This window comes from Canis lupus, chromosome 5, assembly GCF_003254725.2.
Source record: "Canis lupus dingo isolate Sandy chromosome 5, ASM325472v2, whole genome shotgun sequence".
In the NCBI taxonomy this organism is placed as follows: Eukaryota; Metazoa; Chordata; class Mammalia; order Carnivora; family Canidae; genus Canis; species Canis lupus.
The window spans coordinates 24080734-24096493 of NC_064247.1; the positions used below are offsets into that span (position 1 = coordinate 24080734).

Sequence of the window (15760 nt, forward strand, 5' to 3'; positions counted from 1 at the left end):
TATGTAAGCAAGACATTCACCTGCTGTTTTGGAAAATTGAAAAGGTGGATGATATTTTTTTCCCCTGGATTCTGGCCATTCTCTTTTTTACTCTGTCACTCACTACACATGCCGCTCACTACAAATGTCTGAGTTCGAAGACACAAAAATCTAGGACACCTTGATGGGAGGAGAAGTCAGAGTAAGCAAAATCCTTCTTTGGAAGTGCTCTTTCAGTGACCCCAGGTGTGGTCTCCACAGGTAGACGGGAGGGTTGTGATGACAAGGGGAAAGGCATGACAAGGGGAGTGGTTTTGAGTTTCATCCTTGGGTGGCCTTTGGTGGCTACTGGCTCCCAGGTGAAGGGCTGATCATTAGTATAATCTCATCAGCCATTTAAAAATAATGGCAGACACACAGGCCCCAGCTCTGGGATTCTGATCCAGAAGGTCTGAAGTAGGGCAGTGAAGGGAACTTCACTGATTTATTTTGAATTCTCTGAGATATTCAGGTGCTCAGCCAGGTTGGATACCACGGCAGCCCAGCTTCCTGTTCCTACCGTGGCAAGAGCTGTCAGAACTCCCCGTGTGGCTATAGTTTGTCCATGTGACAGTTTCTCTCTTTTGTTTATTTATTGAGCTTTTATCAAAGTCTTCCTCTGGATCAGATACTGTGGTTGGTATTGAAGATAAAATCGTGAAGATAAGGCACAGTCCCTGCTGGAGAACTTCGCAATATAGTAGGGAACAGCAGAGTATTGCATGGAAGCAGGCAAAGGTGAGCCGCACAACTCCAGGATGGGCCAGAGCATGATGAGTGTGTGTATCTCTTATGGCAGGTTTCTTACAAATGACAGTAAGTATCTTGAGGAAGGGATGCCCTATGGAATTCACATAGAGATACCCTCTGGCCTAACTGCAGCCCGGGTGACAGCCGCCTGACCACCAGCCAGTGGTCATGGTGTTGTATGGTGAGTGATAGGGAGGGTATATGGTATTCCCACCATGACGACATACAGGAGAAGTACTTAACTCAGACTAGAGGACCTGAAGCCTTCCCGGAAGAGGAAAGCCAATTGCCAAAAGACATACAGGATTGAGCTAGGTAATTAAGAGGCAGGAGGTTGTGCCAGGCAGAAAAACTGACACAGCCAGGGTGTGGAGGCTAGAAAAAGCAAGAACTCCTGTAGGTCACTGAGGTTCAGTGACCCAGTATAAGGTGAGACCAGTAAGAGATGGACTGGGAGAGGTTGGCCTTGGCCATAACACAGGGACTGGCAGTGCTAAGGTCATGCAGTGCTGAAAAGCTTGGATATCTAATCTTTCCTACTGTAAAAGCTCTTAGATTTGATCCTGTAGACAATGGGAAGTCATTAATCACTTTTACTAATACCATTTTTCCTTATATATATATTATATATGTATTTTTCATATATATATACTGTATTTGTGTATATGTATATACATATATATGTATTTGTGTATATGTATATACACATATACAGTATATATATTGTATATGTATATATGTGTGTGTATATATGTATGTGTGTGTGTGTGTGTGTAAAATCACCCACAACCCACTGCCCTGGAGAAACACTAAAATATTTTGGCATATTCAATGCATGTCTGCAGGTACATATGTCTATTTTATCCATTGCCAGTTTTTGTTTTTTATTTAAGTAGGCTCCATGCAGAGCCCAGTGTGGGGCCCAGTTTCACAACCCGGAGGTCAGGACCTGAGCTGAGATCAAGAGTTGGACGCTCAGTCGACTGAGCCACCCAGGTTCCCCTCCATTGCTAGTTTGTAAGCAGAGGAGTGACATAAACAGATCTTCATTTTACAAAGATCATTTTAGCTTGGTGCTTCTCAACCAGGGGCAGTTTCACCCCCAGAAGACATTTCTGGCTTCCACAACTGAAGGGTGGGAAGTATGGGCATCCAGTGGGTGAGAGGTCAGAGATGTTGCTAAGTAGCCCATTTTGCTAACAGCCCACCCCAAAGCAATGCTGATAGAGCCAAGGCTGAAAGATTGACCTAGTTACAGCACAAGGAAAGACTGGAGAGGGCAAAACTCAAGTCAGATTGACCAGGTAAGGGACTGTTGAGATGATGGATGAGGGAGCAAGCAGGGAGGAGGGCAAAAAGCGGACAGTTTCGTGCACGGTTTAGAATGTAGAATCATGAGAACCTGGGAATGGGATATGGTGGGTGAAGAAGAAGGAGGAATGGCGGTTAACTATCCTTTCTGACTTAGGAAACTCAGTGGATGATGAGAAAGCTGGGAAGAGCAGATGTAATGAGGATAAAAAGGAACACATTTGCTTATTTATTCAATGGAGAGTGCTCAAGGAATAAATACTGTGAATGGCACTGCAGAATGCAACCTTGCTTTCTTTAGTCTTGTGAGGACAGCAAAATGGAAATAGAGAAACATAGAATGCTAGAGCTAAGATGGGGAAGTTCCATCCTCTAGGAGCACATAGGAGAAAGTGTATGGTACATTAAGTCTTGAGTCTTTATAGGTCTTCCAGGGCAAATGACATCAACAGTGATTGTTCAAAGGGATGAGAGTTGTCCAGGCAACCAGGTGGTAGAAAAATGTTTCAGCCACAATCTGTGCAGATGCTCAGAGATCTGCCAATTCCCTATTGCAGAGGGATATACAAAGGTAAGAAACGAGGCTGGGGAGTGTATGTGGACTAGATCATCTAGGGCCCTATGAATGCAGAGAAGAATTTGAACTTTCACTTGACAGCAAATGGGCATCATTAAAATGTTACACAGCGAAGTAGCATGATTCACTTTATACTGAACACTCTGGCTGAAGTGTAGGGAATGGATTGGATTGGAACAAAACTCAGAGGGACAGATAATGGACGAGTGCAAACTAAAGGCGGCAGATGAAAATGTCTTAACTGGGGTATAAATGAGGAGATGTAGAGGTATGGGTGGTTTCTGAGTGTAAATCAACAGGATCTGTTGGAAGGAAGACACGGAGTCCATTTGGGACAAGGAGGGTCTGAATCACCCACGGTCACCCAGATGAAGCTCTTCAGTGGCCAGTGCTTAGAGCGTGCTCCATCAGTACTTGGCGGAAGTCACCTGTGGTTCTGGTTTTTAAAAAGAATATTTTTGAGCCATACTCTAATGTAGTGAGTGAGAATTTCTGAATAGTATCAGCAAAGATATAGAGACAAGAGAGAATATTTTATGGAAGTGAAATAAATTCAGAAAGCATAGCTTACAGGTACCTGTAGATGAGGGGAGTACGGGGGCATAAGGCTTGAAGGGTGAGGGGTGGTCTGGGAGGCTCATCAGATGAAAGAAGAGCCTTGCATTGAGTTCAGATGTTAATACTTTGCAAGGTTTTTAAGCAGGGGATTGATAAGATCACATTTGCATTTTAGAGAGATCACTGTTGGTGGTATGAAGGATGGAGAGGAGTCCAGGAGAGAAATTACAGAAGTTTAATAGGCAGAATGAGTGTAGGGTTGTATGTGAGAGATCTTCAAGATGTGGCCCCAGGAAGGCTTGAGAGCAAATGCAGATGAGGTTGCTTTGTGTCCCTGGAATCACTGGTCCAGAGGACATTTCTCAACATAGCTTCCATGACACTGCTGCTGCCTTCATTTGCCCTGCAAGTGAAAACCAGTTACATCAGAAACATAAATTCACTTTTAGAAGGGCCTGAGTATGTGCAGAGACTCTGGGCCTCCAAGACACCTGAGTCCTACACCCGGCCAGTAAACCCACTGGGCACACACAGCATGGCCCACCAGCACACCCTTGCACCCAGTGATGCTCTGTCATCTCCTGCCACCCTCTGAGTCACCTCCTGTCGTGCTCAGGAATGGATCCCTGCCCCAGCTGCCCACACTCCAAGTTAGATTGGAGGCCTGGTGAGCTGCAGGGGCGCCTGGTGATGGCTGTGGCCCCCAGGGCTGGGGAAAGAGTCTTCACAATCTGGCCTGTTCTCTTGGCTCTGGCAAAATTCAATCACTTGCCAGTTCCCAAACTCCTTGGCTGTCTCCAGGTTTTTGCTCACGCTATTCTTCACTCTCTCATACCAGTTCAACTGCCACCTTATCCCGTGGCCTCCCCTGTTCACTGGCCCGCCTGTAGGATGTGCTCACCTGCACCTCTGCACACTCAGGACATTGAACATCATATCTCCTTATTGTCCTCACTGCCTCTTTGCTTGTATTTTGGCTCTTTATGCATCTAATCTTTGCTACTGTAAAGGCTCTGAACAGGGTCCCTATCACAGACCTATTTGTTTCCTCTGAAGCACTCAAAATAGTGCCTGATGGGAGGGCAGCTAGCAGGTTCAATAAGACTGTGGGGAGGGACACTGGGTGGCTCAGTGGTTGAGCTCTTTTGGCTCAGGTCGTGATCCCGGGGTCCTAGGATTGAGTCCTGCATCAGGCTCCCTGCAGACAACCCTCTCCCTCTGCCTATGTCTCTGCCTCTCTCCCTGTGTTTCTCATGAATAAATAAAATCTTAAAAAAAAAATAAGACTATAGGGAAAAGAAAAAGAAAAGCAGTAATTAAGGTCTAGATAGTATACATTTAGAGCTGGTGTTTCAGAGTAATGTGAAACACGGTCCTTGATCTTTATTTCAATTTCTGTTTAAAATTTGTGCTAAACTGTCAATTATAGTTGAATATCTTTAACATGTATAACTGGCCTCCCAGGTTTTATGCCCAACTCTGGGGAAGCACAAAGCAGCTAGGAGTTCCAATAAAGGAAACTGCATCTTGCCACTTTTGACTGATCTGACCTCAAGTCCCAGTTCATTTGTTTAATTCTCGATTCCCTTTGCTGTTCTCTTAGGGAAGGAGAGGACCTCGTTTCATACAGGGCAGTGAGTCATTACTGTCTATTAAATCATGTGCTGTAATTCAGGCCGAGTGCTCCTTGGCATAAGATTATGAATCTAAAAGATCAAAATCTATCTCAATTTGGGACCCATGCCTTGTAAATTTTTCACCTTCTACTGAATCCGAGAGAAGCAACAGGAACAGTAGAAGCGTAATTGTTCTCCAAGATGGTTTTATAGTAAATAAGGCATTTCTATAAACATAACCATGGAGAAGCCATTTTGTTTTATAATTATAGTTTGCTTTTTAAACATTGCCTTGTGAATTGTTGAGTCTGGCCTTGACCTAATCTCTCTTCGAAATAAAAATGTACAGAAATAGAAAATCTCTTTCCCATTTGCAAGAATGCCATACCAGCTAAGAAGGAGGGCTCTGGATTTAATGAGCCTGTGGCCAATTCTGAGCTCATTCACTAACTGTGTATGTTGGGCTAAGTCTCCTAATTTCTCTGGGCCTCTGTCTCCAAGTCCATAAAATGGCAGCAGTCATAGTATCCCCTTCTCAAGAGCAATGTCTTTAAATGAGGTAAGGTGCATACAGCATGAGAACATTGACACGTAGTAAGCACACAGCACATGTGCACTATTTTTGGTAGTATGTCTTTATGCTGAGTTCAAATCCACATCCACCATTATGTAATTTCTTCTTGGCTACCTGAGTGAAAAAGATGTCAAGTGTTGATCCTAAACAATCCTAGGAAAAGGTTTCTGAGATTTTTTTTTCAACACAACGCTCTAATCAAGAAATGTCTTCTTCTAGGACATTAGAAATACATCTAATATATTCTCAAGTTATTAAGATAGCAAGTGTGTGGTTGATTTTCCACCTCATAAAAGTTAGGCCCTTCTTCAGAGAAATTTTTTCCTGTTCTTTCCACAGATGTGACAGCCATGCAGGAGCTCCTGTGTCTGTGAGGCAAACCATTACGGTGAGTAACCGGAAACTGAAGGTCAGGCCAAGGAATTCAGAATTAATGAAATCCCTGGTTGGCTACCTATAGGCTTCTCCTTGGCTCAGATTGAAATTTACCTTAGAAGCTTAGGTTTGTCCTAGAGAGTTCCAAGTTTCCCAACTGTTGGTTCCCAGTTGGCTCTGCTACTGAAATACACAGCAGGCTCTGCCCAGAGGAAGTGAGGCTGTCGTGTGTTCCCTCACAGCATCAGTGGCATCTCTGACATTCTACCTCGGGTCTTTCCTGTGCCACCTTGAAGAACTAGGCAGTGGAAGAGGTGAGAGGCATCCACCGCCACTCTTGCAAGCCAGTGTGGGTCTGGGCTGGACCTTTTCTGGACAAGATCGTCATTTGTCTTCAGAGTGGAAGCCACTGATTGGTGAGACGCGTTTGAACTGGAACTAGTTCACGTTGGGGGGACTGACCCAACACAACCCTCCACTGAGGGCTTAGATTTAAATGTATCTGTGTTCACGTGCTGACAGGATTGGGAAGTCATACAGTGTGTGTGTGTGTGTGTGTGTGTCGCTTTTTCGTGGTCCTTCCTTTGGATCTTCACATGCCTGTGTCTTACTGTGTGACTCATGTGTTTTGGAGATGAAAGAGAATGTCGGAAAGGATGTAAGGTGCAGGAGGAGGGCAGAGGCATTTTTCAATGTATTGTGGTCTTACCCTAAGACCTGGCTCTCTTGAGCACGCTCGCTCTTTACAAAATGCCTGGTAGAATTCTGGTGAGGAGGACATATAAACAGAAGTTCTTTATTTCAGAAACAAAAGAGAGCCTGGGCTCTCCTTCAGAGTCGAATAACGCTGAGCACGGTCTCCTTGCTATGTGTGGGCCCCAACCGGGACACCACACCGGCAGCTGCTGCACTGTCCTGGAGAACCGGCTATCACCCAGCACTTGACATAGATCATTGCATTTAAGCCCCAGGGGAGATCTACAAAGTATGCTCTAGTATCCCCATCTTAAAGATGAAGAAGCTGAGGTTTCGAGAATTTGGTGATTATGTTCAAGGTCGCTGGTAAATGGAAGAGTCGAGATTAGAAAATCTGGGTTTCTATAACTCCATGGCTCTGTCAGCCCCAAAGCCCCCTTTGCTGAGGAGCCCTGCTGGCTTACCACCAGCAGCCTCTCCTTTCATGGAGCAGGGGACTGAAGTGTGTGCGTCCAGCCTTGCTCCAGGATGCTTCTGTCTTCTTGATTTTCCTTGGAGAAGTACTCAGAGCTAACCTCCCCCTACCATTTGAGAGCTATGGATGGGGCCTGAAGCATAGGAGGAACGCAAAAAAGAAATGCAAATGCCTAGAAGTTATAAAACAGTAGAGCTAATTTGGAATCCTCAGGATGTGAAAACCCAGTCTGAGGATTAATAGGTATCTTTTGTTGGCACTCCTGATTGCTGCTTGCATTGAACCGTTTCACTACTTAGAAGCAAGTCCCTCTGCAAGGTAAGAGCTGGGAAGATAAATGAAACTCAAGGTGGTGATTGTTGATACCAGTTCATAACTTTTTTAAAAATTCAAATTCCATTATAAAGTTAATATTTTTATAAAAACCCATTATAAAAATAATGAAACTGCCTAAAACAAAAGTTTTGTATGACATGTAGATTTCCATTATTTATTCATGGAAATCTTCTTCCATCAACCTGCAAATAGCTGGAAGTTGGCCATTGATGCTCAGGTTCTTGCCAAGATCTGAGGTAATAAACTTCCCCTCACTTGGTTAGCAACCCAACAGGAAGGTTATAAAGTGGATTCTGGTATTTTATAGGAGACTGTGCTACATTATTAAATGACTTTCTACTCAAAGAGAAGACAGCTGCAATGTAAACATTTTCATCAGCTTAAAAGAAGCAAAACATTTCAGAAAACAATCTTTGGAGCTAGAGAGAAAGTTAGAGATTTGTTACTCAGAGTTTCTCCCAGCCTCAGCCCTACTGACATCTTGGGCTGAGTGATTCCCTGTTGGGGACCATCCTATGTCTCACAGGATGTTTACCACATCCCTGGCCTCCATCTACTAACTGCCAATAGTTCTCTTCCACTCGATTGTGACAATCAAAAATATGTCCAGAAATTGCCAGCGTTCCTTGAGGTGCAAAATTCCCCCACAAGAGCTACCTCCTTACAAATGAGAAAGCCAAGGTCAAAGTAGTAACCATTTCTGAGAATAGAGATAAGACCTATCCCCTTGGCCACTTAATCACTCCTCACCTCTGAACTGATTTGGGCTGGACCTAATGTTAGGTGATATGTGAGCTCTGTGCCCCCGGAGATGCATCGCCAGGGTACTTACCACACTGAGCCAGTGTGAGCTCCCCGAGGCCGGGACTGTGTCTGTTCACCAGCCTCTCCCCACTGCTTGGCACAACCTGAGCACTCAGAGATTGAAAGAAGAAATGAATGAGTGCTTTTAAGCTCCAGGTGCACTGGTGAAATTGACCTTTGCAGGAAAGCAGACAGAACAAATTCAGCAACACCTTGAAAAATTAATTTGTTGACTTTGCCAGGGTGTTTGATAACATCAGTGAGCTCAGGCTTCAACTCCGACAGCTGTCCTACAGGTTTGGCCACCTGAGGAAGTTCTCAAATGGTCTAAGGTTACTCTGTGACAGAAGGTTTGTTTGTCTTGTCATGTTAGAATTGCAGACAGTATCAGTGGAGTGAGCTGGATTGAGTAAAAGGCTGCATTTTGCTCAGCCTGTTTTATGTACCATGTTTGAGAATAGAACTGAGATTTTTTTTTTTTTTTTGGCCAAAGGGTAGGCTCGCTTGCTTTCTTTCTTTCTTTCTTTCTTTCTTTCTTTTCTTTCTTTCTTTTTTTATTTATTTATTCATGATAGAGAGAGAGAGAGAGAGAGAGGCAGAGACACAGGAGGAGGGAGAAGCAGGCTCCATGCCAGGAGCCCGACGTGGGACTCAATCCCGGGACTCCAGGATTGTGTCCTGGGCCAAAGGCAGGCGCCAAACCACTGAGCCACCCAGGGATCCCCGAGAATAGAACTGAGATCTTAAGAGCCTCTGGCTTCTAATCATTTTGAGATTCTGGCTTCTAATTCTTTGGAACGATTTTCTAATTCATTTGACTGTAAGCCTCAGGAGGAGTCCCCTGCGAAATCCTCTGTAACCACAGAATAGGAATGGCTAACAATGAGGATTCAGCAAGTGCTAGACACCATTCTAAAGTGTTCACAGCCATTAATTCATGTAATCATCATAGCAGCCCTATGGGGCTGGGGAATGGGTGTTGCTGCTATTGTCATTACTATTATGTCTTCATTTTACCAAGAAAGAACCAAAAGTACCAAAAGGTTATCTTGTCCAAAATTATACCACTAATAAGGGGCAGAACTAGGATTTGGACTGGTGTAGAGCTCATAATTTGCCTCAGACATGCTTTTCTGAGTCCTAATATTGTATATACTGTGTGTCTTGATTTTTGTACTGATAGAAATCTCATATACATAGTCTTCTACCCTGCTGTATCATCAGTCAGGCCATGGCTGTGTATGCATTGAGGGCCTGGAAGGTCTGGAACATTGAAAGCAACGTTTTTGTCCATAGAGTTTACCATCTAATTAAAGATCATGTCCGTGAGTAAAATACCAGTAAAAAGCAACATAATGGAAAGAACAGGGTTAGGGGTCAGATAATATGAGTGTGAGCAGCTAGTGCTACCATTTATTATTCCTAGAGCTTAAAGAAGGCACTTATCCAAGACTCCATTTTTCCATCTGCAGAATGGGAATGATAATCCCTACTTAATTTGAAAACTTGTTCTAAGGATCCAATGAGAGGATATTTTGCAAGTATATCGAAAATGGAATACGTGAGTGATTTTGTTCAAAGATAAGGTAGTTGGTATCAAGTGGCTCTACAAAAATGTGATAGAGAAGTTCAGAAGTGGGAAATGATATGGTGGCAAGAGTGGTGTTGGAATTCAGCCTAGTAAATATTCGTGAGTCACTTACCTGCTGATGCCATGCTGGGTGCTCAGGATACAGAGGCAAACACTAGCTCTCTTCGTTCTTTTAGAAGTTGGTCCACCTCCAGGGTCCTGATCCAGGGTCCTTGTTTCCTGGACCAGGGTGGGGACTGAAATATGTGGTAGGTGGGAAGGGGAGAGAGGTCCAGTGGTAAAGCAAAAGTGGAAAGAATGTAAACAACTTCCATAGGACATCACCGGTATGATAATATGTACAGTGAGCCACAAGCTGGACTCTGAGGGATGTGACTCCATTTTCCAGGAGAAGAGGAGGAGAGAGAGCAAAGATCAGGCGGTCTAGGAGGAAGGGCACGGTTTTCTAGAGAACTGCGTGTAGTGAGCTTGGAATACCAGGCCTTTGAAGAGAGATTGTTGAGGAGGAGTGGCTGAAATTAAGGGTTGGAAGAGCATTTCAACATGACTTTGAACCTCATCCTCTAGGCCAGGAATGGGAATTAGGCTTTTTCTTTTATGGCAACTTCATGTTATGAATCATTGTTTTGTGGAGGATTCTGAATCTGAGACAAGAGTCCCGACTGAGAATCCACGTGTGCTCTGGCCCCAAGAGGGATTTACCTCCATTCTGGATACCAGGAAATGTCCCCCCAGCAGCTCTCAGACCTGTGTTTGGCCTCAGAAGATGCTTCCAGCTAAAGCATAGTGTACTAATAAACTAATAAAACAGCAAAGAGAGGCAATTCAGCCTGGGCTGTGGAATCTCAGAGATTGGGAAGGAAGCCTTCCCTCCACCAGTGTTATCTGAAGCAAATGACCCAACCTCTTGAAACTTCATTTCTCCCAAGTGCAATTTTCCCAAAGTGGGAAGAGTAATAGTACCAACATCATAATGTGGTTAAAACAATGAAATAAGGTAACCTGCATAAAACCCTAAGCATGTTGCCTAGAATATGCAATGTACTGTTGCTGCTGCTAATAATACTAGTTAATAGTAACAGTAACTACTCACATATAGTTCTAATAAAAGAGATCTATAGAGCAGTAGTAGTATGCCTGGTACCTACTATTGACTAGCAGTTACTTGTTTAACCATTTCATCACTGAAAAAAATGTCCTTGCTGAGTTAAAGTTGAGTGTAAATAAACTCTGTATTTTCTCTTAGTCACATAGTTTGTACCTGTGTGTGGGATAACACGTTGGATGAGTAGCATCAGTCTTGAACCAGAGGCTCCGGGCAGACATATAACCAAAGGGGGTAGTATTCAGGGTCTCTAGAGCATAATAATCCTTCATAGCTTTGAAAGGTTCATCTCCTCACCTGAGCCCTCAGTCCAAGTATTTTTCATTTAAGTATAAATTCTCATTATAAAAACATATGATCCAGGAGGCCAAAAGGGATGTGTTCTGATCTACACAGAGGAAACCTAAAGTTTGTTTCAGTGTTAAAATGCTTGAGAGACAATGATGCTTGCTATTCTTTTAATCAGATGCATCTAATCTGATTGGTTTCCAGTTTTATCCAATTGGTATCTCACTGTAGTTGTTTTGCCTTTAATATTTGTTTACTTCTGAATTTTATATTAGAATGTTACATTATATCCAATGACCTGCATAAGTTATCACAGGATTGTTTCTCTCTTATTCATGAACCTCTGTGTGTCTCCTATCCCATTCTTTGCCTATAGAACTGAAGAGCAGTGAAATATGGGCAGGGTTCCTACAAAAAATGACCTATATCTTGAGAAAACAACAAGCAGGAGTGAAAATCCTGACTTGTGAGGAACATAGAAATCAAGAAAACCTAGGGTTTGGAATTGGACAAACCTGCGACAGAGAAGTAACATAGTTGGAGCTTCAGAAAAATTAGAGATTTGGTCTTAAGCTTTTTTTTTTTTAAGATTTTATTAATTTATTCACGAGAGACACACACAGAGAGAGAGAGAGAGGCAGAGACACAGGCAAAGGGAGAAGCAGGCTTCATGCAGGGAGCCCAATGTAGGACTCAATCCTGGAACTCGGTCGGGGGTCACGCCCTGGGCGGAAGGCAGGTGCTAAACTGCTGAGCCACCCAGTGATCCCCTGGTCTTAAGCTTTTAAGGGGAGATGAAATGTAATGGCAAACGTCAAATGGAAACAGAAAACTTGGAGGGGGAGTGGGAACCAAGCTGCAAGCACTGGATCTCAGAGTGAGTGCACTGACTTGCAAGATCAGCCAGGAAGGGACTGCTGGCCTTATTCAGGCACAGGTGCAGAAGGAGTCACAGTGGATCACAAGCGACAGAGCCTGTGTGACAGAGAAGATGCAAATGCAGTTTTGGCAAAAGAAAGTGAAGGTGTGGGAGTGGACCATCCCCCAAGGTCATGGAGACAAATTAGCGCTTGAAAGTAGGGCCATGATGGATTTGGAGAAATCATGCTAGAAAGGAAAACATTAGCTTTACATCGTTCTCCTAAACTCTCTAAAACTAGCATTGGTGTTTCCAAAAAAAAACCCACACATGTATAAGGTCATACTTTTTAGCACCTTTGATTCAGAACTGTTTATCAGTTGCATATGTATCTGGGAGGTCCTACCATTCTCCATGAACTCCAAGGGTAGGAATAGTCGTTGTTTTCCACTAAATCCATCAAGTTCCTAAATCTTAAGGTCGGCTATAAGCTTCAGCAGGGACAGTGCTAAGAAATATAAAATTCCAGCCATTGGGGCCGTGGAGACAACACCCCCCAATTCAAGAGAAGCCAATTTCTTTCCTCTATTCCAGGAAACTCCCTAAGATTTGTGTCGTGCTGTGTAAGTTTCTAGGTGTATTTGGCAGAAACTCAATATATTGCTTGAAGACTCATGCTAAAAACAATTCGTGTAGGTATAGAGAAGTTTGGGATCACTTGCAAATGGCAGAAATAATGAAACACTGTAAGTTGAGAAGTTATGTGCTAGAAAAATTGATTTGCGGTCTTTAGATGAAGAATTTTAGGTTTGGGACATTTATGTGGGGACATGTGAGTATTCTGGCTAGAGAAGTCCAGAAATAATACTGCATTTTCTGTTTTAAAATTAGCAGGCAAAAATACACAACTCACCTCTGGAAAATCAACCAGTTGATGGTGTATTTGTCCCAAGGCCAACAAGCATGAGGGAGGGAAGTGGCATGCCCCCGTGGGATGCTTCACTGCTGGAAAATGAGTTCTTCCAAGGTAAGACTATACATGAAACTGCCTTTGGGACTCCTTGCACTAAAGCAAGTAATGATTACAGTTGTATATAATGCTTATATACTTATGCTCAAACCCTGTACTTTATTTTTGAAATCCTTTTGTTCACCTTATCTGAAGAGGAGGCTGTTATATGCCATTAACACAAATATTAAAGAATCTTATATATATATTTTTAAAGATTTTATTTATTTATTCATGAGAGATACAGAGAGAAAGGCAGAGACAGGCAGAGGGAGAAACAGGCTCCCTGCGGTGAGCCCGATGTGGGACTCAATCCCCCAACTCTGGGATCACGCCCTGAGCTGAAGGCAGATGCTCAACCACTGAGCCACCCAGGCATCCCAAGAAACTTATATTTAAATATAATCTAAGCAAATATGCTCAGACCAAGGCTGATAAATCTGTGGAGTGATAATAATGTTTAATATTTAACCTCAGGTAAAAGGAAATGCATTTTTAAGAAATGTGGCTATAAAGTTTATTGTTCTAAATAGATTTTTATTATTCCTAGTCAGTACCTAAATGCACTATGATGAAACCTAATTGTTGTTAAACAACTAACCTTGAACAACAGATAACAATTACAACTGAGACAGATTCCAAAAGTAACCACATGCACATGGATCTTATTATGTGGATAATAAGCACAGCTCCCCTTTACATAGGTTATTCCATATTAAAATAAGCCCAGCCATTTGAACAGTGAACTCTGAAGTCTATTCACCAGCTTCACCCTGAGGAACTGAATTCGGTTTCCAAAGGCAATGACCTCCCCTCAGTGCTGTAGTTGGGACAGGTGGGGTGGCCAGTTCAACCTCTCAGTTACATGGTTCCTGGCAGAAAACTGGCTTCAGAAGTTACAATATCTTGGTTACAAAACAAAGAAGAAAATCTCTGTTATAAAACAAAGGTTTTGCTAGTACAGGAGAGCTACTCTTTATGACATGAAAAAAAATGATTTGGCTTCTTTGAATATAAAGAGGAAACACAAAACAGAATTTTTTTTTAACCTTAACAGTAATGAATAAAACAGCATTTTTCAATGATTTAAAATCCTGCTATGGGGATGATAAGGGTAGTTAGTTACATCTAGAGAAGAATTCAAGAGAATTTTACCTTTTTGTCATACTTCCTTGTATTTTCTTTTATAATCACATACTGCTTTTGTAGGCAGCAAAGACTTTATTTAAGGGGGAAAAAAACTACAAATAGCTTAAAAGGAAGAGCAGAAATCAAAAAGATTTTATTATAATTTGTTTTAAAGACAGATTTTTCTTTTACTCATTACATAGTTTTTTCTTTTTACCTCACTTTACAGTTTGGCATTGTTGTATTCTTGTATGTATGGGTATAGGGAATTATTTCAGAGATGGGAGATAAATAACTTTTTTTCTTCAGGTTGATTCCCTGAAGAATTCCTTAGAGATCTTTAATGCTCAAGATTAGTTCTTCTGCTGGCTGTGCAAACTTAAATAGGAACTAGCTTACAAATAAAATAGTGTTGGAAAAATCCAAAACAGACATCAAAAATTTCTTCAGCACCTGCCCTAAGATAGTTGACATGCCCACAAATACATCCCACCCACATTCACAGATACTGATATGCCTCACTTTCCTTCTCATTGAATAGTTCAGGTGAAATTTTTTAATGACAAATAATTTAAGGAGAAAGTGCACCATTTTATGTAACTCAGAAGGAAAGGTGTGACTTCTTCAGCAATTTAAATAATCCCATAATTTATTTCTCATACCAGATTTGATTGTCATTAATGAACATTTCCTTAATAAATACATAATCTAAATAAATAAATAAATACATACATACATACATACTTAATCTACTTGCTTGTATTTATTGTAAAATGAATATGGTAAAATATATCCACTAGAGGATGGGCTTTAGGGAATCTGGAAACCTTAAAAGATTATGGTTCTATTTAGATTCTGTAAGTTTTTCTTGAAGAAAAGAGATCAAATATGATTAAGTAAGCATGATTCAAAGAAACACTAACCAACTGAAAATATCCTGTGTCTTGTCTGAGGTCACAGAGGCTATGGTCCTAGTAAGCATGGTCTCTGGGGTTTGGGCTGCCGCAGGTCCTCCATATTAAAAGGTGGTCATTGGGCTCTGATTTGGACATCAGCCTCTGACCTTGCCACCAAGAGAAACATAAACATTGCTTAACAACAGCAAATTCAAATCCTTGTAACATCGTGAGCTTACAGGGAAATCATCTTTATAGTTCATTAAAAGAGAAAATGAAAAGTGAACTTTTATGGCACAGGCATCGCATTATGTGGACTCAGGAGACAGAGTGCCTGGATCCACCTACTATTGTGTGACCTTGACAACTTAATCTGTTCACGCCTAGTTTCCTCATTTATAAAACAAGCATAGTGATAGTACCAATTGTATAAGGGTCTGTGAGGATCTAATGAGTTAATTAATTAAGTGTTTAGAACTAGACCTGACACATAGAAAGTATTATGTTGGGAGCCCCGGTGGCTCAGCGGTTTAGCGCTGCCTTCGGCCCAGGGCATGATCCTCCAGACCCAGAACGGAGTCCCACGTCGGGCTCCCTGCATGGAGCCTGCTTCTTCCTCTGCCTGTGTCTCTGCCTCTCTCTCTCTCTCTCCCTCCCTCTCTGTCGATCATGAATAAAAAAAAAAAAAAAATCTTTAAGAAAGTATTATGTTATAGAGGTGATAATGGATCTTCATTTTCCTGGGAAAAACAAGCCAGCATTAGCATATCATTTAACAACATTGCATAGAACTT

The 15760-nt window shown here is 42.2% G+C and overlaps 1 protein-coding gene across 6 annotated transcripts in view; it reads left to right on the top strand.

Annotated features, from left to right (window-relative positions):
* The window catches only part of EXPH5 (exophilin 5), a 92930-nt gene that overhangs the window by 67315 nt on the left and 9855 nt on the right, over nucleotides 1-15760 (top strand). For 3 of the 6 annotated variants that reach the window (XM_049110005.1, XM_049110003.1, XM_049110006.1), the window contains 2 exons: nucleotides 5744-5792; nucleotides 12825-12960. In XM_049110005.1, the coding sequence (XP_048965962.1) occupies nucleotides 5744-5792; nucleotides 12825-12960 (185 nt within the window). Of the gene's footprint in view, nucleotides 1-5743; nucleotides 5793-6021; nucleotides 6196-12824; nucleotides 12961-15760 lie in introns of all 6 variants that reach the window. The other 3 variants (XM_025465624.3, XM_049110007.1, XM_049110008.1) reach the window with 2 other exon arrangements.